Source organism: Mustela nivalis (genome assembly GCF_964662115.1).
Source record: "Mustela nivalis genome assembly, chromosome: 8".
Classification (NCBI taxonomy): domain Eukaryota; kingdom Metazoa; phylum Chordata; class Mammalia; order Carnivora; family Mustelidae; genus Mustela; species Mustela nivalis.
In genome coordinates this window covers 143105507-143125211 of record NC_139027.1, presented here as the reverse complement: position 1 = coordinate 143125211, position 19705 = coordinate 143105507, and the positions used below count along the sequence as shown (strand labels likewise).

General features: G+C 64.8%; 3 protein-coding genes across 5 annotated transcripts; 1 reads left to right on the top strand and 2 right to left on the bottom strand.

Moving 5' to 3' along the window:
* Positions 1 to 41: 41 nt before the first annotated feature.
* On the bottom strand, positions 42 to 10108 carry ZGPAT (zinc finger CCCH-type and G-patch domain containing). The gene is made up of 6 exons (XM_082746471.1): positions 9474 to 10108; positions 2492 to 2625; positions 2172 to 2327; positions 1169 to 1288; positions 689 to 1088; positions 42 to 457 (listed from the first exon to the last, which is right to left on the bottom strand). The coding sequence occupies exons 1-6, from the start codon at positions 10079 to 10081 to the stop codon at positions 319 to 321; spliced, it is 1557 nt and encodes a 518-aa protein (XP_082602597.1). The 5' UTR covers positions 10082 to 10108; the 3' UTR covers positions 42 to 318.
* A 537-nt stretch (positions 10109 to 10645) lies between these two features.
* Positions 10646 to 17968, top strand: ARFRP1 (ARF related protein 1). Of its 3 annotated transcripts, none has more exons than XM_082746522.1 (8): positions 10646 to 10803; positions 11281 to 11378; positions 11527 to 11614; positions 11746 to 11828; positions 14995 to 15076; positions 15286 to 15356; positions 15957 to 16057; positions 16131 to 17968. In XM_082746522.1, the coding sequence occupies exons 2-8, from the start codon at positions 11286 to 11288 to the stop codon at positions 16216 to 16218; spliced, it is 606 nt and encodes a 201-aa protein (XP_082602648.1). In that variant the 5' UTR covers positions 10646 to 10803; positions 11281 to 11285; the 3' UTR covers positions 16219 to 17968. The 3 variants fall into 3 exon arrangements, with proteins under 3 accessions (XP_082602648.1, XP_082602647.1, XP_082602649.1); XM_082746523.1 differs by lacking the exon at positions 10646 to 10803 and adding an exon at positions 10853 to 10971; XM_082746521.1 differs by lacking the exon at positions 11281 to 11378 and having other exon boundaries at positions 10696 to 10803.
* On the bottom strand, positions 17913 to 19627 carry TNFRSF6B (TNF receptor superfamily member 6b). Its single transcript, XM_082746503.1, has 3 exons — positions 18885 to 19627; positions 18576 to 18779; positions 17913 to 18341 (listed from the first exon to the last, which is right to left on the bottom strand). The coding sequence occupies exons 1-3, from the start codon at positions 19324 to 19326 to the stop codon at positions 18058 to 18060; spliced, it is 930 nt and encodes a 309-aa protein (XP_082602629.1). The 5' UTR covers positions 19327 to 19627; the 3' UTR covers positions 17913 to 18057.
* Between the last annotated feature and the right edge of the window lie 78 nt (positions 19628 to 19705).

Here is a 19705-nt window from a genome sequence, read left to right as displayed (position 1 = left end):
CCTCTACGCCCCAAGAACCCACAAGCCAGCCGAGCCTCCACTGAAAGACACTATAACACAATCACTTTAATGTCCTTGCAAAGGAATCTCCCGAAGACACTGGCAGGTGGGCTTAACAGGCAAGGAAGCGTCCAGAAGTGGCCCCTGCAGCCCCATCTCCATTCAGCAGTGGCCAGCAAGAAGGCTGGGTGCGGGGCCGGAGTGGGAGCAGGCTGGGCCCTCTTCTGGCGGGGTCTAGTTGTTGGGTGACAACGAGTCTTCCAGAGGGCAGTCAGGGGCTGGGGGCCCTGAGCTCTGTCCACTGCACGTACGGGGGCTCTAGAACTCAGTCATCTTCTTGTGGGTGTCTGCTTTCCTCTGCTCGCGCTGCAGGCCTGCCTCCTGGGCCCGGAGCTGCCCCAGCTCCCGCTGGGCTCCCGCCAGCCTCTCCTGCAGCTGGGCTGCCGTCACACTGTGCCTAGAGAGGAGCCTGCCATTCAGCATGGGCTGCTGGGCCACTGGCACGAAGCCCCCAACTGCTGTAGCCACCGCCCATCCCCCTGCAAGCATCCAGACCCTCCTCAGACAGCCGCCGCCCTCCAGTCAGAGCAAGCTCCTGCGTGGGAACTGGGGGCCAGGTGCCCACCGCCGGGCTGAAGGCACTGCCGCCCTGGGGTCTGCCCTCCGTGTGAGTCTGCCCCACACATACCGGCCGGTGTTCCGGGCAAGGGCCTTCTGGATGCCCTGGATGTCCTGCTGGGTTTGCTTGATCTTCTTCTCAGTCTGGAAGAGCCGCAGGCTCAGGGCGCGTTTGGCACTCTCGCCGGCACGGTACATCTCCTTACCGCTCCTCCTCCCAGGGGGCGCCGCCCCGGCCTCCAGGGCCCCAGGGGCCCGGCACTGCAGCGTCTCGTTCAGAAAGTCAAACACACTGCGAGGGGGAGGGCGTGCACCCCCCCTCTCCGGGCATTTCGGGGGCCTCGGGGCGCTGGCCCTGCCGCTCCTGGTCCTCTTGTGCAGGGTCTCTATGCACTGGTCCAGCGACTTCCCTCGAGGGAGCACCACGGCATGGATGGGCTCCACCCGGCCCTCCGCGTGTCGGCCCAGACCTGCAGGCACAGAGGGCTAGCGCCGCGGCCGGACCCGAGCGGGCTGCGCACCTTCTCTCCCCAGGGCTGCTCACACTCACCCTTGCCGAATTCGTAGCCCATCTTGGCAAGAAGTCTGGAGCCAATGCCCCGCGTGTGCACCTCCCAGCCGCCGAAAGCAGAGCTGCAGGCCCCGTGGTCAGCAGCAACGGGTTCCACCACTGTGGGGAACAGGGCAGTGGCACGGCCCCCTAGACACGGAGCACCCTGGGCTCCGGCCGGTGTTGGCCCAAGAGCTCAGCTCTGGCCCAGGGCCGAGATGCCTGGTCCCTCGGGCTCTCCATCAGTTGCACAGACCTGTCGTTGGCACGAGACTGTAGGGCCGACCTCATGGCAGAGTCTGATGGAGTCTGGTCCAGCCCTCCCCACAGCGCACAGGCACAGCTCCCCGGGGCCAAGGTCACACGGCAGCCCTTCCCCCCTCGAGCCCTCCCCTGACCCACATTCTCAGGCGCTGGGCTCCCCTGCTGCCCTGGTAGAAAGTCAGCACCGACCTCGTGACTCCGTCCTTCCTGCCCCCCACCGTGGACCCAGGGGTTCAGAAACTACCAACCTCAGGACAGAGGCTGCGGGAAAGCCTCCTCTCTATGCCCGACCTGACCCCTCGCAAGGGCTGGGTACCCAAGCTATTCCAGAACTCTCCTGCCCCTGGCTGTCTGGACCCAGCCTCTCCTCTGTCCACCAGATACGGGCTGTGTGGAGAGCACTGGAAGGCGCCCAGCGGCCTCTTCCTGCACACCAACTCTCATGTCAGCCCTGCCTCGGCACAGGGCTGTGGAGCTGTAACCTGCTCGTGTGCTCCCTGGGGACGAGCGCCAGGTCTCCGCGTCTGTGGCTCCAGGGCCTGCCCCTCACCCTGCACACTCTGTCACTGCCCCCCCCCCAGGCCGAGTGCCCCCTCTGCAGAGCGCAGCCACCTCCCTGCAGTCACACCCCCCCACTGTCTGGTCGGACGGTCAGAGGCTCCGCCAACCGGAAGCTCGCAGGGTGACCGCCGGCAGTGCTCCCCTCCCGGCTTCTGGGGCCTTGCCCTGCCGCCATTACCTCTGGCATAGCTGGGGTCGTCCGCGTCGCCACTGTCAGAGTCAGAGGACCCTGTGGGATCCGTGCGCAGTGGGGGCAGGATGCTGTCTCCCTCCACCACGGCCTCCTTCAGCAGCAGGGAGTCAAACTTAACTGTGTAGTAGCCGTTATCCACATCTAGAGGCAGAAGACAGGCCAGGTCAGTGGCCTCAGTGGCGGCAGAAGCACCCTGGGCATCGGGAGGAAGATGGGACCGAGCTCAAGGGTGGTCTCGCTCCGCTGGGGCATGCAGCAGGGCTCTCCAGGAAGGGCCTTGTCTGACAGGACCACGGCAGCCTCACCGGTTATCCGAGCTGGGTACCAGAGGCCATCCTGCTGCTTGGCCAGACACGCGGAGCCGGCCTGTAGGGAGCTCAAGTCCGGGTCCTGGAAGGGGCGCAGCTCATCCACGGAGACCACCTGCCCGTGGGAGAACCTGCCGAGACAGCCACAGGGACAGGGGCTCAGACACAGCGCACGAGGGCAAAGGAGCCCAGGAGGACCAAGTCCACCTGCCTGGGCGCTCCCGTGAGGGGAGGGGCAGATGGACGACAAACGGACACACGTGTTGTGCAGAAACACGTCCGTTCACACACGTACACACACGCATAGGTGTAGGCATACGCACACACACAGGCACGTACACACACAGACACACCCGCGGGCACACTCTCATCTGCAGGATGGATCTGGGTACTCTGAGGACCAGATGCTCTGTGTCACACTCCAGCTTTCTGGGCCGGAGCAGCAATGCGGCGGGCAGAGGGCCCCGTGGTTCACGGCCCCAACGCCTCTCCACCGGCCAGGAGGCCCAGACGCTAACAGCCACTCAAGGCAGGTGCGTTTTTGTGTGCACTCACAGGACCGCAAAGTAGGAGAACGTGGTGGTGACAGTGACGTCTGACCTTTAGACACCAGTGAACCAGTGAGATCGAAACCAAAACCGAGGGCGCCTGGGGGGCTCAGTGGGTTAAGCCTCTGCCTTTGGCTCAGGTCATGGTCTCAGGGTCCTGGGATCGAGTCCCACATCGGGCTCTCTGCTCCGCGGGGAGCCTGCTTCCCCCCCTCTCTCTGCCTACTTGTGATCTCTGTCTGTCAAATAAATGAAATCTTAAAAAAATAAAAGCGAAACCGAGAGGGGGAAGGGAGGGAGAAGGCGGCAAAGAAAGAGGAAGAAACGTGGGGACAAAGCACTGCGAGCTTCAGCTCTGCCAAATAAAGGCAAGAAAGACCGACCACACATCCACGCTCCCGGGCCAGCGCGCTTCGAAGAGGAAACTGCGTTAACCCTACGAGAGCGACAAGGACTGGCACCCACTCGGCGCGCAAAGCGCTGTACCCCACAGGTCCTTCCAGACGGGGCCTGGTGGTGGCACAGGGGCCGGGAAGAAACAGGTTCCGCCCTCTCTCCTGGGGGGACAAAGATGGCCAAGGACACCTCCTCCGGCAAGATCCTGGGCAGCTCCTTCTCTGACCCGACAGTCCTCAGACCCTCAGGACACTGCCGATGACGGCGCAGCACCGGCAGCAGCAAGCCCGGGCCCCAGGTGCTCTGCAGCGGTGACTCCGGAAACCCTGCTCGCCAAGGAGCCGCAGGACACGCTCCAAAGGGGAGGCCAACACCAGGGACTGAGTTCCACCGGAGCCCCACGGCGACGCTCCTGCAGACGCGTGCCTCCACAGACACTCCCGTCCCCCCACAGACCCCCAGACACACACACACACCTTCCCCACACACGCCCCCCATATACACATGCCCCCCGACACCCCCCCGACACACACGTCCTCCCCAGACACACACGCGCCCCACAGAGGCCCCCAAGACACACGCCTCTCCACCCCCACAGGCCCCCTCCCAAACACACCCCCACACACCCCCGCAGACACACATGTCCTCCCCACCCACGCCCCCCCCAGACACACACGCCCCCACCCCCACATATACCCCCCCAAAGACATGCACACCCACAGACATTTGCAGCCCAAACACACTCCCCAGACACATGCTCTCCACAGCGCGTGCCTTCTCCTAGACACATGCCCCCCCAAGACATACCTCCAGACACGCGTGCCCCCAGACACACTCCCGCAGATGTGCACACTCCTAGACACACACACCCCATAGACACGTATGCCTGCACTTCCCCCGACACATGTGCCCCCCGACACTCCCCCACAGACAAGTGTGTCCCCACACCCCCCCACACACACCCCCAGAGACGCAGACCCACAGATACACACCCGCAGACATCACCAATTAAAATTTCTCTGCAGGAATCTTCCGTGATAAGAGTGTGAAAATTTAGTACAGTACTTAACCTGGGAAAGCACGTCGAAGAAATGATTCTAGGAAAATAAGAATGAAAGTATGCAAAGATTGGGCTCAAAGGATGTTAACCAAATACAAAAGACTTGGAAATAACCTCAGTTTCCAACCACGGGGAGTAGTTAACGGCCTACCCATGAGACGAGTGAGAAACTGCAGCAAGGGGCAGACCGATGACCGGACTGAAACAGAGCAGCCGGGCCCCGGGACGAGCGCTGTGCACACAGAACGCTTCCCAGGGGCACAAGTCAGGAATGGATGCACTAATGGTTTCATAAGGGGAAGGCTGGAAACTGGTTTCCTGCATTAGAACAACCCAACTCAATCACCTACTTCGCAACATTCACAGAAATGCATTCCAGAACAAACAAAACCTGAACTTGAAAACAAGTATTCAGAATTATAAAGAAGGTTCTGAGTTCCAGCTGTGGCTTAGTATAGAAAAACAAGGTTACAACTGAGCAAAATGGTCCAAACTCAGCTTCAGAACTCTGGAAATGCAAAGAAACATACTGTTTAGGCATTATTTTTGAAAAAGTGCCCCATTTGGGGCTAGAACGGGAGGTGGGAAGGTCAGCAGCCCTCACAGTGGGGGACGCTTCCTGCTTGCCCCCGGATGGAAGTAGGCCGGGGGGAGCCAGAGCCGTGGAAGGGGACGAACCTGATGAAACCAACAGAGGAGATGGACCGCTCCGGCAGCCGTGGCTGTGGGCCAGTGGGAGTGGCCACTGCTGTTTATCAGGGTCCCTAGCAGGCACCTAACAGGTACTTCAGGACCCTGAAAACCAAATGACCACATAAGGGCTCCACCCTCCAAACACCTCTGCTTCTCCAGGAAACACTGTGCATGTGTCGGGAGCTCCGAGAGATGCCAGGGTCGAGTGAAAGCCGAGGGAGACTGGGGGCTGGCTGAACTTGGAAGGTGCCCCCCAGCCGCCAGAGACTGACTGACCGACAGGGAGAAGCCTTCTGGGGGAGTGTTTGAGACTAACCTCCTCCGAAATCACTGGCGGGCCACTAAGCAACACAGACACAGAAGCGACTCCCAAAAAGCCAGGCTAAAAGGTAAATATAAATTTAAAGATTTGAGTAGAGATACCAGAAGCTGCGTGCTATGAGGGGAACAGACTTTGGAATTCAGATCCAGAAAACATACTCAAATAAAACAAAATACTGAGGAAAACAATTCAAAGTACAGAGTTGCTACAAGATATTATCTGAAATAAAAACTTAGGAGATATGCAAACAGTAAAGTGTGATTCACACTTAGGGAAAAAAGCAGCTGATTGAATCTGAGTGGGCCCAAGTGTTGAATCTTGCAAAGTCCTCAAAGCAGAGAGTGTAAGTGCGTTCAAGGAGCTAAATGAGGATATGACGGCAATGATTCACGAAACAGCACATCTTAAAACATACACAGAAAACGTATAAAAGGGGGGGCGCCTAGGTGGCTCAGTGGCTCAAACCTCTGCCTTTGGCTCAGGTCATGATCTCAGGGTCCTGGGATCGAGCCCTGCATCGGGCTCCCTGCTCAGCGGGGAGCCTGCTTTCCCCTCTTTCTCTCTGCCTCCTTGTGATCAAATAAACATATAAAATCTGGAGGGAAAAAAAAAAAAGACAACTGGCATAAAAAAAAGACAATTTTATGCTGCCTGCAAGAGACTCGTTTTGGGATCCAAAACCAACAATACGTTAAAAATTACTAATGTACATCTTTCATAAAAGTGTTGTAGCCGAACTTAAAAAAAAAAAAGATTATTTATTTATTTATTGGACAGACAGAGATCACAAGTAGGCAGCGAGGCAGGCAGAGGCGGAGAGAGAAGCAGGCTCCCCAAGGAGCAAGGAGCCCGATGCAGAGTTCGATCCCAGGACCCTGGGGCCATGACCTGAGCCGAAGGCAGAGGCTCAACCCACTGAGCCACCCAGGTGCCCCTACATGAACTTTTGAAAAGTGGAGGATGCCTGTATAGAAAATGAGGAAATCAACAGATTGAAATTTGTGAAATTCATGAGTCCGCAAGGATATTAGAAATATTTTTCAAAGCTAATTTATTACCTTATCAGGATGAAAGAGAACCCATTCATTCTCTTGGAGATGAAGTAAAGAAAACAGAAAAATCCAGCATTTATCCTGAATTTTCTACATGAACTGTACCACTGGGTACCAATTCACAGATGGGGAGAGCATCTCTTTATGGCTAGTAAGAGAAAATGAACAGAAAAACCTCTACTTTGCAGTTCTCGCTCAGTCAGAGCATTAGGCTCTGATCACGGGCGGCATCAACAGCTGCTACCGTGACCAGAGAAAGACGGAGACACCGCGTGTGTCTTGAAGAAAAACAGCAGCATCTAGAGTCTTGCCAAAGAGGGTGAACCTGCCTGTGGTCAGCTCCCCTGACGCAGCTGCCAGCGTGCAGACGGTCGGGCCGGACGGCGCCAGCCGCCCTCCACGACGGGCCGGAGCGCCCAGACTTTCAGCGAACTGTCAGGCCAGGAAAGGCCGCGAGAAGTCTGGGCACAGCCAGACTTAGACACAGCCGCTTAGTGAGCACGACCGCACCACGGGGTTCCTAGCACAGTGACAGCCGGGTGACGGGCTGGAACAAACACAAGGAGGCGGCGAGAAGAGAAGCCCGGAATCATGGCCGTTTGGGAGGAGGGAGCAGGCTGGGTTTGGCTTGAGGTGCAGGGCGGGGCTCTGGGGGTGGTTGGCAAACCTGCCGTTGGGAGCGGAGCGGTGACTGTGGGGGCTACAGTCAAACCCACACTAGGTACTTCCCACGTCGGGCCTGGTTCTGCAGCAAGGTGAGGTTAGCATTCACAGGGAGCTCACAACACAGGAGGTACGGGTCTAAAATTAGACCCGTATTAACGCGTTCCGTTCTCCCCACAACTACGAAAGACAATTCTCGTCTCTGTTTTACAAATAAGGAGACTGAAATAGAGAAATTAAGTTGAACAAATGTAGGAAAAGATGCTGTACCTCACTAGGAATCAAGAAAATACAAAGTCAAACACGATGCCAGTTTCCCAGCTTGCACTAGGCAGGGACCCACCAGTCCGGTAACTGCAGCGCAGGCAGTGCCTCTGCACTGGACCGGCGACTAGACGTGGGCCTCGTGCAGAATCGGCCACTGTGTGCTCTCTCCACACGGGCCAGGTGCCGGAGAGACTCCTGGCAGGCACGTAAGAGAACACATACTAAGATGTTCACGGCCGACTGTCCGTAACAGAAACTGGAAAACGGGGGCACCTGGGTGGTTCAGTGGGCTGAGCCTCTGCCTTCGGCTCGGGTCATGGCCCCAGGGTCCTGGGATCGAGCCCCGCATCGGGCTCCCTGCTCAGTGGGGAGCCTGCTTCTCTCTCCGCCTCTGTCTGCCGCGCCGCTTGCCTGTGTGTGCGAGCCCTCGCTTGCTCTCCCGCTCTCTCTCACCAATAAATAAAATCTTAAAAAAAAAAAACAAAACAACCCTGGGAAATATCAAAGGAACAGAATAAATACGGCAGACTCGCGAGGAAGATAACGCAGCGGCTGAAATGAACCCAAGAGCTCCAGAGACATCGACACCGAAGTCACACACATGCGCGGTGGAAAAGCTGCGAAGTCAGCCATCCTTGTTGTCTAGAAATAGCACAAGCACATACTCTTTGTACACGGTCCCGCCTGTGAACCACTGGGTCTGCTAGAACAGACTCCCAGACTGCACCCAGGGAAGGGCTGCGACAGAGGGGGAGTCCGAAACGTTTCAACATCATCTGTTCTATTTTCAAAAAGGTGAAGCAGGGGCACCTGGGGGGCTCAGCTGGTTGGGCGTCCAAGTCAAGCTGCAGCTCGGGTCACGGTCTCAGGGTCTCACGGTCTCAGGGTCGGGCTCCGCGCTCAGCAGGGAGCCTGCGAGAGTCGGTCTCACTCCCTCTCCTGCCACACCCCACCCCACACTCTCCCTCTCACTAATAAGTTGTTTAAAGAAAAAAAAAAGGAAAGCTCATACCAGAAAGCGACCCATCAGTCTGGCGATGGGGAGTGCCGGCCTAAGCTGCGCCAGTCACGTGCAGTGCTAACAGAGCGTGAAGCCTGGGAGGGCACAGCACTCGGGGGCCACCTCAGAGCCCACCTGCCCCGTGGGAGCTGGCGGGGGCTGGGTGCGGCCCCTGAGCCGGGCAACCTCAGTCGTAGGAGGGCCCGGCTCGTGGGGCTGCTGCACAGATGCGTTAACTGGGCCCAACCCCGGGAGCACTGCCTGGCCCAGAGAAGGCAGCACCGGGAAGTGCCAGCCAGGGGCATGGGGCACCCCGAGGGACTAACGGTGGAAAGCACGCGGCGCTTACAGCTCTGTTCCCTGGCCGGCGTGTCACAGCACGCGGAGGGCTCCGCTCCGTGAACTCACCGCGCACCTTAGGCTCACGCACTTTCCTACACGCCCGCGCCACGTCGGTGCAAGTTACAAGGAAAGAAGCGGCGCGGAGAGACGGGCCAGACGACACTCTGGACCCCGCAAGTCTAGAAAGAAAGACGACAGCCACGGAGCTAGAGCTGGCTGCCCTGGATTATGGGCAATGAGAGGAAACCCTCTGCCAGAAGCTGCGGCGCACGCCCGGTTCCGGCCCGGCCGCACCGCAGACGCTTCACCTTAACGAAGCGCCGGCGCAACTCGTCAGGGCCCGGCCGTAAGCAGCCGCAGCCCGACAACCCGGAGTTCCCGAACCCGCTTTAAATCCGTGCAGGCGAAGGACAGCAGGACGGGGGCGCAACGGAGCCCGGCAAGGGGCACCGCGGGCCAGCGGGGCATCGGGGCTGGACGGCCGCGGCGCCGCGCAGCCGGCTCAGGGGCAGCGGCGTCCGTCCGCGCTGCTCCAGGAGCCCCGCCAGCGTCAGGCCGAGCTGTCCGCGGACCACCCAGCCCCGGCGCCCGCCGCAGGCGGGTCCGCGCGCCCCTGGGCCCGGGGAGGCGCGTTACCTGCAGTGCTCCTGGAAGCGGCACTTTCCCTCCAGGAAGAAGGGGCAGGGCTTCAGCGCCTTGTGCGTGGGGTAGAGGTAGAGCACGCGCACCGCCGCGGGGCCGGCCGCCGCCTCCGCGCCCACGATCATGGCGTTGTGGTACTCCAGCGTGCCCCAGGGGCTGTGGAACGGGGCGTTCACCTTCCTGCCGCTCCACGCGCCCTGGACGTCGTCCTCGCCCCCGTCCTGCTGCTGCTCCCGCGGCTGCTCCCGCTGCTGCTCCTGCGGCTCCCGCTCCCGCTCCTGCCCGCGGGCCGCCGGCGGCGTCCCCCACTCGGGACCGGTCTCCGGCTCGGCCCCGGGCGCCGCCGGCCCCGCCACGCCCTCCGCCAGGTCCTCGGCCTCGTCCGGGGCCGCGCGCGCTCCGTCCAGGGCGGCCAGCAGCTTGCTCTTGCGCACGGACACCAGGCTGGCCTCGGTGAGCTCGATGAGCTCCTTCAGGTCCCCCTGCAGCCGGCGCAGGTCGGCCAGCTCGGCGGCGTCCAGGCCGGCGCCCAGCGCCCGCTCCACCTGCCGCAGCTGGCCGTCGTAGGTGCGCAGCGCGCTCTGCAGGCCCTCCTCGTCCATCGCGCGGGCACGCGGCGCGGGCCGGGAGCCGGGGGCCTCCGCGCGGGGCCGGAGCTGCAAGGACGGCCGCCGCTGAGCCCCGGGCCCGCCGCCCTCGCCGCCCGCCCACCCCGCGGGGCCCGCGGCCGCGCTCGGCGCCGCTCACCACGGCCCGCGCAGCCGACGGGGCGCCTCGCGTCTCGGGGGCGCGAAGAGGGGCGGCGGAGCCGCTGGGCGCCCGGCCCCCCGCCTCCCGCCCCGGCCCGCGGCCCCGCCCCGCGCCCGCTCCGCGCCGGCCGCGGCCTCCCCGCCCCCGGCTTGGGCCCCCCTCCGCTCGACCCGTCACCTCGGGCCCCGGCCCCGTCGCCCCCGATCGCGCCCCCGCGCCCGGACCGGGCCCCTCCTCCGCGCGGGCTCCCGGCCGCCGCCATAGAGACCCCGCCGGCCTCACCGGCTAGAGCGGCCGGCGCGCCCGCTTCCGCCCTCGCAGCCCGCCGGCGCTTCCTCCCGAGCGCCGCCGCCGCCGGAAGTGCCGCCGCCGCCGGAAGTGCCGCGCGCGGGGAGCGCCGGAAGTGCCGCGCGCGGGGAGCGCCGGGATGCGGCGCGCGGGGAGCGCCGGGACGGCTCCGCCCTCCGCAGGCGCCGGCCTGCGTCCCGTCGGGCCGCGCGCGAGGTCAGCGCGGGGTCAGCGGAGGTCGGCGGGGTCAGGAGCGCGGCGGCTCCGTGGCCCGGACGGGCGCGAGGTAGGCCGCGGGGCCCGTCGCCTCCTCCCGGGCGGGCGGGACCGGGCCGCGGGGACTCCCGGCCGGCGCTTCGCCGTGAGACCCGGTGTCCGGTCGGGCGAGGGGCCCAGGCGACCTCCCGCCGCGGCCGGTCCGCGCCCCCTGCCGGCCGCCCGGCCTCTAGAAGCGGTTAGCGGCGGGGCCTCCCGCTGGGAGTCTGCGGGGCACCTGCCGGGGCACCTGCCGGGGCGGGGCGGGGCGGGGCGGGGCGGGCGGGGCGCGGAGACCTGACGTCTCGGCCGGGCCGGGGACCGGGACCTGTTCCGCCCCCGGGAAGCTGCGTCCGCGGGGCGGCGGGCGGGGCGGGGATGGGGGTCCGCGGGGAGGCGTCCGGCGGCGGGGCGGGGCGCGGCGGGGCGGGTCCCGGGGGCGCGAAGCCGCCCGCCCGCCGCCGCCGCCCGCCCACGGCCGCCCCGCCGCGCCCCGCCCCGCCCGCAGGCAGCATGTACACGCTGCTGTCCGGCCTGTACAAGTACGTGTTCCAGAAGGACGAGTACTGCATCCTCATCCTCGGCCTGGACAATGCCGGCAAGACGGTGGGTGCTCGGTCGCGCCGCCCCTCCGCACGGAGTCCGAGCCCGCGGAGGCCGCCAGCCGGGGCGCCCACAGGTCGCTGCGGGCCGACCCCGGGGGGCACGGGCGTGCGAGGGTCGCGCTCAGCCGCGCGGCCGGCTCTCGTTGCAGACGTTCCTGGAACAGTCGAAGACGCGCTTCCACAGGAGCTACAAGGGCATGAGTCTGTCCAAGGTCACGACCACCGTCGGCCTCAACAGTAAGCGGCCTGCGGCTTCGGGCGGCGCGCGCTGGCCGGGCCGGAGGCCGGCGGCCCGCCCTCCCCAAGGGCCCCACGTGGGAGCCCCGAGCGGGGCCGGGGCGCGCCTCACCCGCCCGCTCTCTCCCCAGTCGGCACCGTGGACGTGGCCAAGGCGCGCCTCATGTTCTGGGACTTGGGGGGCCAGGAAGAGCTGCAGTCGCTGTGGGACAAGGTAAGACGCGCCCCCACAGCGCCGGCCGCGTGCGGCCTGTCCCTTGGGGCGTTGTTCTCCAGGTGCCGCGCCCTCCACGTTTCTCTTCCTGCGAAGGCCGCGGAGGCCCCTTGTTCCTTCCCCGTGAGCAGCTTTGTCACCGCCGGCTCTGTCCCAGCTCCCGGGTCCTTCCCCTAGGAGCGAGGACACACTTGGTGCCTTTGGACTTAGAGATTTTGCTGGTCATCCCCCCGGGACGAGACCAGCGATGGCTGAGGAACAGACGTGGGCGTGGAACCGTGCCTGCGGGACGTTTAGTGTCCCCACCGGGGCCTGAGTCTCCTTGGCTGGGCCCCTTCCCTCTCTCCTGCCTTAGGACCTGTCCTCCGTCCCATCAGGAGAGAGTGTCCTCGGAGGCTCATAGCGGCTGCCTCCTCCCTGGCATAGGTTTGGGTTATTTCTGGGACCCCCAGTGTGTTGCTTTTCCTCCCACACGCTGTGGTCACGTCAGCTCCGCCGGTGCTGGGCCCTGTGATCCGACCGTGCGCTGGACAGATGTAACCCCTGCCTCAGGCAGCCCCATCCTGGTGGATTGGTGCCCCCAGCACCGGGGGCGCAGGTATGCCTGTCCCCACACTGGCAGGACTGGTGCGCGCACCCCGGTGCTGGGGGTGCAGGCAGGCTCACCCGGCGCGTAGCGGTTGTGAGTGCAGAGCCGAGCGTGCAGGTCCTCAGTCTGCCTGTGACTGCGGCAGCTGGGACCCCATCACCTGCTCCCAGTCTTCCTCTGAAGGGACGTCCTCTGCTCTGGCTTCTGGTGGCGAGAAAGCCCCCGGCAGACTCTCTGGCCATTTAAGCTGGACCGAGGCAGAGCGAGGCCAGGGCCTGCTCCTCTGAACCGAGAGAGACTCGTGTGGGGAGCGGAGCGGGACCTGACGCTCTGTCCCAGACGGGGGTCTCCGGAGCAGATGCTGAGACGGTGGCGGGGGGTTGCTGAGGAGCAGCTCCTGGGAGCGGAGCCCGGAGAACGTGGATGGGCCAGGGCGAGGGTCAGCTCAGGTGGCTCCCCGCGGGGAGCACTGGGGAGCAGGGCTCCTCCCAGCTGCGTCCCGTTAGGCCAGGCTGAGCAGGACTCCCGCCGCCTGCGGGGGCATCGCGGTGGGCTGCCCTGGGCAGCTGGGATTTGGGGAGGGGGCTCTTGGTTCATGTAGACTCTGCGGGAGGCAGCAGGTTCGTGCCCTGGGTGCACTGCCCGCCGCTTGCACCCACAGCTGTGACCCGGCCCTCGCTCCTCCAGCGCTGCTTCCTCAGGCCAGGCCGGAAGAGGGAGACGAGCCTTGGAGCCAGTGGCGTCCCCCTCCCTAGCTGCTGCCGCTGCCCCTGCTTCCCAAGAGGCCCCTGACTGCGGAGCGCCCCTTCTCTGCTGGACTTCTGGGTTCCTCGGGAGCTTCCCGGCCCCTGTGGAGCGTGGAGCGGGCACCCTGCCTCCCCTGCCGGGCCAGGGTCTCTGCTGGCCCCTGAACCCACGGTGCCTAGCGCGTCCCACAGGAGCCAGGGTTTGTGACCCTGCAGGTCTCTTGCTGAGCCTTCAGTGAAGGGGTGCCTTGGTGGTGACCCTGCCCCTGACCTTTCAGGGCCTAGAGCTGTGAGGGGGGCAGCAGAGCCCCCTGTGGGTCACCAGGGTGGATGGGAAATAGAACTCGTGCTGCGTCACGATTCCCAGGTGCCGCGGGCTGGGCCCTGGTCCCCCTGCACCGTCGGGCGCCGGGGCGCTCGTTGGCTTGTTGGCGTTTGGTCCCAGGCAGGTGACTGGTAGACCTTTCCTCTGCACGCAGCCTCCGCGCAGCCTGTGTGCTGCTGCGCGTGGGTCTGTCCACGCAACGGCCTCGGGCCGCACCTTCCCACACAGATGAGACGGGGGGGACTGCCGTGCCTGCCACGGGGAGCGCTTCTGGCCTCTGTCCCTCCAGGCCACATCTGAAAGGTCAGCATGTGGCCACAGGGGAGGGTGCCTTGGGGTCGAGGCAGCTTGCTGTGCTCTCGGTCCTGCTCGTGCTCAGCCCCAGATGTCCAGCTCCTGTTGCGCTGACTGCCGCCGTCTGCCTGGCCGGGTCACATGCTGCGGGGCTTGCGAGGTGATCCTTGCCCCGGCCTTGCTGCCGGCTTCGTGCGGTGGCCCTTCCCGCCTGGACACATCTGCTGTCAGGTCCACCAGCTCCCCATCGTCCACAAGACCGCTTGCTGCCCAGAGCTCCTGCAGGCTACTGTCACTGGGCACGAGTCGCCGTGTGTGTGACCTGCGGCCTGCAGACCCCGGATGGCCGCCTGTGTCGGGCAGCAAGCGCAGACAGGAAAGCCTGTCTCACGTGGGGCTGGGAGCTGTCCGCGCGCCCCGGGTGCACCCCGAGAACCCCCCGGTGCTGTGAGGCCTGTGTTCAGCTGTGCCCGGCTTGCCCTTACATTGTGTGCGATGGGCGCTCGTGGCCGCTGGGGCAGCGGCGCTGCTGTTGCTGTTGTCTGTGTGGTGACCTGCCTGCTTCCGGTTTTCTTCCTGAGTGCGGCAGGCGGGGGGCTCCCCACGTGCACAGCTGCGCCCCGTGTCCCACGTGCCGTACCCCTCACATGCCCCACTTGGTGCATCTGTCCGGTGTTGTCCGCACAGAACTCTTCCCAGGCCTTGGGCTCTGGTCCCGCTGCTCTGTGCGTGCCCGGGGCTGACCGCTGTCCTGGCCCCAGTGCAGCACGCAGAGCTCCGTGTTGCTGGCCCTGCCCTTAGCCCTGCTTCTCCCCTTGGTGGCCTTCCTGTAGCTCATTGGTGGTATGGCCACCGGGCTTGCCGTCCACACTGGCGCGTGACCTGGCTAGTGCCCTCCCCTTGCTTCGGAACCGCGTGGGGACCCGCTTGGTTTGGGCTCTAGCTCTCGAGTCCTGTCCTTCTCCTCCAGCCAGCGTCAGGCCAGCAGTCGGGTGGTTTTCAGAAGCAGATGCTGAGGTGGAGTTCGGGGGCATGGCACCCGGGAAGTGGACAGAGGGTTTTGGCCACCCCCTGCCCGAGGTCAGCAGGCCCACTCTGAAGGAGTCTCGGGCTGCGTCGCCACCCTGTCCTACCTTCCACTCCCTGGAAGCTCCCCAGAAGGGCCTTCGCGTGCGGGGGGTGGCCCAGCACCCCCTTTCTTCCCCTCCCCAGTACTATGCGGAGTGTCACGGCGTCATCTACGTCATCGATTCCACGGATGAGGAGAGGCTGGCCGAGTCCAAGCGAGCGTTTGGTGGGTACAACGTGGCTAGGGCTGGAAGGGGGGCGGGGAGTAGGCAGGGCCAGTCTGCCCATCCCGTGTGTCTGGAGCTGGCCTTGGCTGGAGGTTGGGTCCACCCCAGGCAGGCGGGGCCGTGGCCAGGAGTGAAAGCAGGCACTTGCGGAGAGCCGGGCAGGCCTCTCCGTGTGGGTGCTCACCGCTGCCTTCCCGCCTGACCTCAGAGAAGATGGTCACGAGTGAGGCTCTGGACGGCGTCCCCATACTGGTCCTGGCCAACAAGCAGGACGTTGAGGTGAGCCTCTCATCCCAGCGTCCCCACGGTGTGGGCCGAGAGTCAGTGGGCCCCATCACTGGGGGTTGGGGAACAGGGTGCCTGTCCTGGGCACCCCGAGCCACAGGTGTCCCGGGTGCGCAGAGCCCTCCCAAGGTGCGCAGGGCCTTCTCTCCGCAGGAGGGTGAGCGTGGCCTATCTGGCTGCCCCGGGCCTGGCTGCCGGCGCCGTGGGGACACCCTGTGCGGGACGGAATCCCATCCTGACTCCCAGGGTGGGAGCCGGCTCTGACTTCGGCTTGTCTGCAGGGCCGTGGCTGCTTCCGGGCTGTCTGGGTGGGGGGCGGGTGCTCTGCGAGGCCTGTTTCTGCAGCTCCTGTGCCTTCAGGTCGGGGGCACTGGAGGTCACTTACATCTGCCCTCCATGTCCTGTGGGCTGCCTGTGCCACCTGCTCCTTCCTCTCTCCCAGGCCACTTGTTGCAGGAGCCCTCTAGGCAGAGAAGCCCTTGCCACCAAGACCGGGTCCTGTCCCTGGGCTAGGGCGTTCCCTGCAGGGCCGGGGACCCCGCTCCTCACTGCAGGGCCGGGGACCCCGCTCCTCACTGCCCGCCCTTCCCGCAGACTTGCCTCTCCATCCCCGACATCAAGACCGCGTTCAGCGACTGTAGCTCCAAGATCGGCAGGCGCGACTGTCTGACCCAGGCCTGCTCGGCTCTCACAGGGTGAGTGGGGGGCTCTCACCCGGGGGCTGCGGGCCCTGAGCGGCCCCCCCACTCATGCCTGCTGTCTCCACAGCAAAGGGGTGCGTGAGGGCATCGAGTGGATGGTGAAGTGCGTCGTGCGGAACGTGCACCGGCCGCCGCGGCAGAGGGACATCACGTAGGTGTGGCCAGTGGCCACCGGTGCCCACGACTCCGAGTACCCGCGGAGCGCTCCTGCGGGCTCCCAGCCGCCAGCCCTGGGGGTCGGGTTTGCTTTGCTTTTAGTTCTTCATTGGCTTTGTTTTCTCTTTAAGACGAGCTTTTCTCTGTGTCCGTGCAAGTGTAGGTATCGGGAGGCTTTTGCCGAGGGATCAGGGCAGCAGGACCCGCACGGGAGCCGGGACTCCTGGGGTGTGTGCCCCGGCCCCCACCTGCTTTTCCCAGGGGTCCAGTCCAGAAATGGGCTTTCCCGGCGCTGCTCTGTGTAGCCGCCCCCACAGAGGCGGCTGTTGGGGTCATGACTGTCCTCGGCCTCCGTCCCCTCTGGCCCTGGAGATGGGTTGGGGGCTGGTGTCCTCTTGAGGGAAACCTGGCCCACTTTGCTGGAAGCCAGCGGGGCCCTGGGTTCTGGGCCCTCAGAACAAGGCACAGGACATCACCTCCTTTGGATCCCCAGCAGGAGGGGAAGGAGTGATTGTCCCCTCTCTGTGTGTCTGTCACTGGGACAGCCGGTTGCCAGGGTGGGGGGGGTGGGGGAGGGCACAGTGGGGGTGTTGGGAAGGTGGGCCGGGTTCCCGTGAAGCCCAGGTTGGTGCTGGGCTGGGCCTTCATTCCCAGCTGGGGGTGAGGGGCAGGGTTCCCATTCCGCCTGGGGACAAGCTGTCTCGAAGCCCACTTGGAAGTGTGTGCCCGGTAGCCCGGTCTCTGGGTGTGGTGGGTCCTTGGGCCGCTGCCTACATGGCCCCTGCCAGAGCTGTCCGTCGCTGCTGGCTGGACCGTGTCCAGGAGGACGGCGGTCTGAGTTGCTGCTGTCCATCGCCCCTCCAGGAACCCAACCCTAGCCAGGGACTCTGGGCTGGCTGGGCACAGTGACCACAGCACCAGGGGCCCCCAGGCTTGAGCTCTGACCAACCTGGGCACTGCTTTTCTGCTTCTATGGGAACAGCTGAGCCAGAGCCGGGGACCTGGTGGCTTCCTGTCGAGGTCTGGTCCCTGGCGGGGACGCTGGGAATAGTTGCTGAGAAAGGCTGAGTCAGGGCTGCAGGGGGTGGGGGGCGCAGGTGAGGTGACTCCTGGGCTCCTGGGAGGGAGGGGGCAGGCATGGGGCTCCAGGGCCCGTGGCACAGGCTGGGAGTTCCCCAGGCTGCTCCTGGTACAGTCCAGCACTTCTCTGAGCCTGCCTGAGGGGAAAAGCCCGGTTTCTCAGAAAAGGCGGTGGGTCGCACCCAGCCTGGAGGAGGTCCTTGGCTGGTTCCCTCTTGGGAAATCCCCTGCGTCCTGGGACTGGGTGGAGTTCAAGCGGAGGGGTGGGGCGGGTGTCCTGGTGGCCCAGGGTATCGGCTTCCGCTGCCCGTTCCAAGCTGGGTCCTGTTCACCGCAAGAGCCCTATACTGGGTGTGCTGTCCCTCTACTGTCGCAGACAAGCATGATCTAGGGGGTCATGGAACGCGCCTCGGGCTCGCCACGGTGCCCACAGCCGGAAGGGACACACTTGCTACCTGCTGGCCGTCTCTAACGCTCCCTCCCACCGAGGGTCCGTTCATTGGGGGTGATCAGCAGCCAGAGGAAGTGCGTGGAGCTTGAGAGCGCTTGGGGGGGTGGTGTCCCCACCGGACGGCCCGCTGCACACCCTGTAGACACACACAGGCTCACAGGACGTTGTACAAACAGCTTCAGAAAAATAAACCTTGTTAGTGCAGCAGGAGCCTAGAAGCTCGGCTGAGAGTACTGTGGTGCCTGCCGTGCGGGTGATGCCGCATGGCGCCAAAGCTTGGGAGGAGAATAAATAGGGGGCGGGGGGCTCAGTGCGCCCAGAAGCGTGTGCGGACGCTGCGCTCCAGGCCAGGCAGCCTGGCCTCGCGCAGCGCCTGCAGTAGCCGCACCCCCAGCGTCCCGGGACGCGCGTCCCGCATCTCCGTGAGCTGCCGCCACAGCCTCAGCTGCAGCTCTGCACGGCCCTCCCTCGGGGCCACGGGACCCCAGGCCGCCGGGCCCACCAGCGCCTGCCACAGTCGCACGAGCCTCTTGGAGGACATGTCCTGGAAGGCCACGAAGTCGATGACCGCTCGCTCACACTCTTCAGCCCCTGCGGGGGAGTTGGGACGCGGTAGTGAGGGCCTCCACATGCCCTGGGGGACACCCAGCAAGGGAAGTCCCTGCCCGTGAGTGGGTGCGGGGGGCCCTAGGGTGTGGGGTTGAGATGCCACGGCACTACTGTTGTGACCTCGGAAAAGCAGTTTACTCCCCGGGACTCCGTTCCCTCTGGGGTGGGAGGGGGAGCATCAACCCCCCCCCCCGTGCCCCCCCTCCCCCCGCTCACCTGGCCCCCCGGGCTCCATGGTGCTGAGCGGGAAGCCCGTGCAGTTGGTGCACAGGGCATCGTGAGAGGAGGAGCCTGGCACGTTGAGGACCAGGCCCAGGGCGGTGCAGTTGCGGTGGGGCTGGCAGGGCTCTGAGCGGGAGCTGCTGGCCGAGAAGGTGCCGGGGGGACATGGCTGGCACTGCGTGTTCTGGCTGGGCGTTCCTGGGACGAGAGGGGAGGAAGGGGTCAGGGGAGACTGGGCTGCTGTCCTCAGTGGCAGCAGACATCCTGGGCTGCCACCCCCCCCCCTCCAGCCCTGCTGCCCACCGGGGACAGCCACGCCGGTGCCAGGCGGGCAAGGCGCGTGCTCCAAGCAGAAGCCGGCGTGCGCGAAGAAGCCGGGCCGGCAGCGGCAGGCACGGTTGTGGGTGGCCTGGCAGGGCCGCGCCTCCTCCTCGCGCTCCCCACAAATGACGTTGCAGTAGCGGCAGCGCTCCAGGTAGTTCCAGAATTGGGTGTAGTGACGTGGAGGGCACGCGCTGCACATCGTGGGGCTGTCCCGGCGGCAGGGCCGCTGCACGAAGGTGCCTGGGGGGCACTGGCTGCACGTGAGCCACTCCTGAGTCTCCATGTCCCGCCACGGGTAGGTGAGCTCACCTGCTGCATGTGTGGCCAGAGCCAGCAGCAGGATGGCCCGTGCCCACGGCGGCAGGCCCCACCTCTCCAGCGTCCCCATGGCCCTCCCTGGGGCAGCAGCTCGGCCACCCATGGTGCCAAGCGTGCCTAGGCACTGGCAAGCCCCCAGCCGCTGCCACCCCACACTCAGACTTGGGCTGGAGTGGTGGCCTATATAGACTGGCCTTGTCACGCCCTTGGGGGAGGGCTCATCCCCTCCAAGGGGCCTGCTGTGTCCTGGTTCTCAGCCACGTCACCACCCCCAAGGCCCCTCCCTCCCCAGGAAGCCCCTTTTCCTCCTCAGTTGGCGCCAGCCTGCTTGGGAACAGAGTCCAGGACCGGGCCTGGGAGGGCGCTCCCCACACCAGATCCGCTGGGGAGCCCCAGGCTCTGCTTCCCCACACCTGCCCAGTCGGTGGTCCCTCAGTGCCCATGCGCGGACAAGGTTGGAGGGGCCCCTCTCAGAAGCTCAC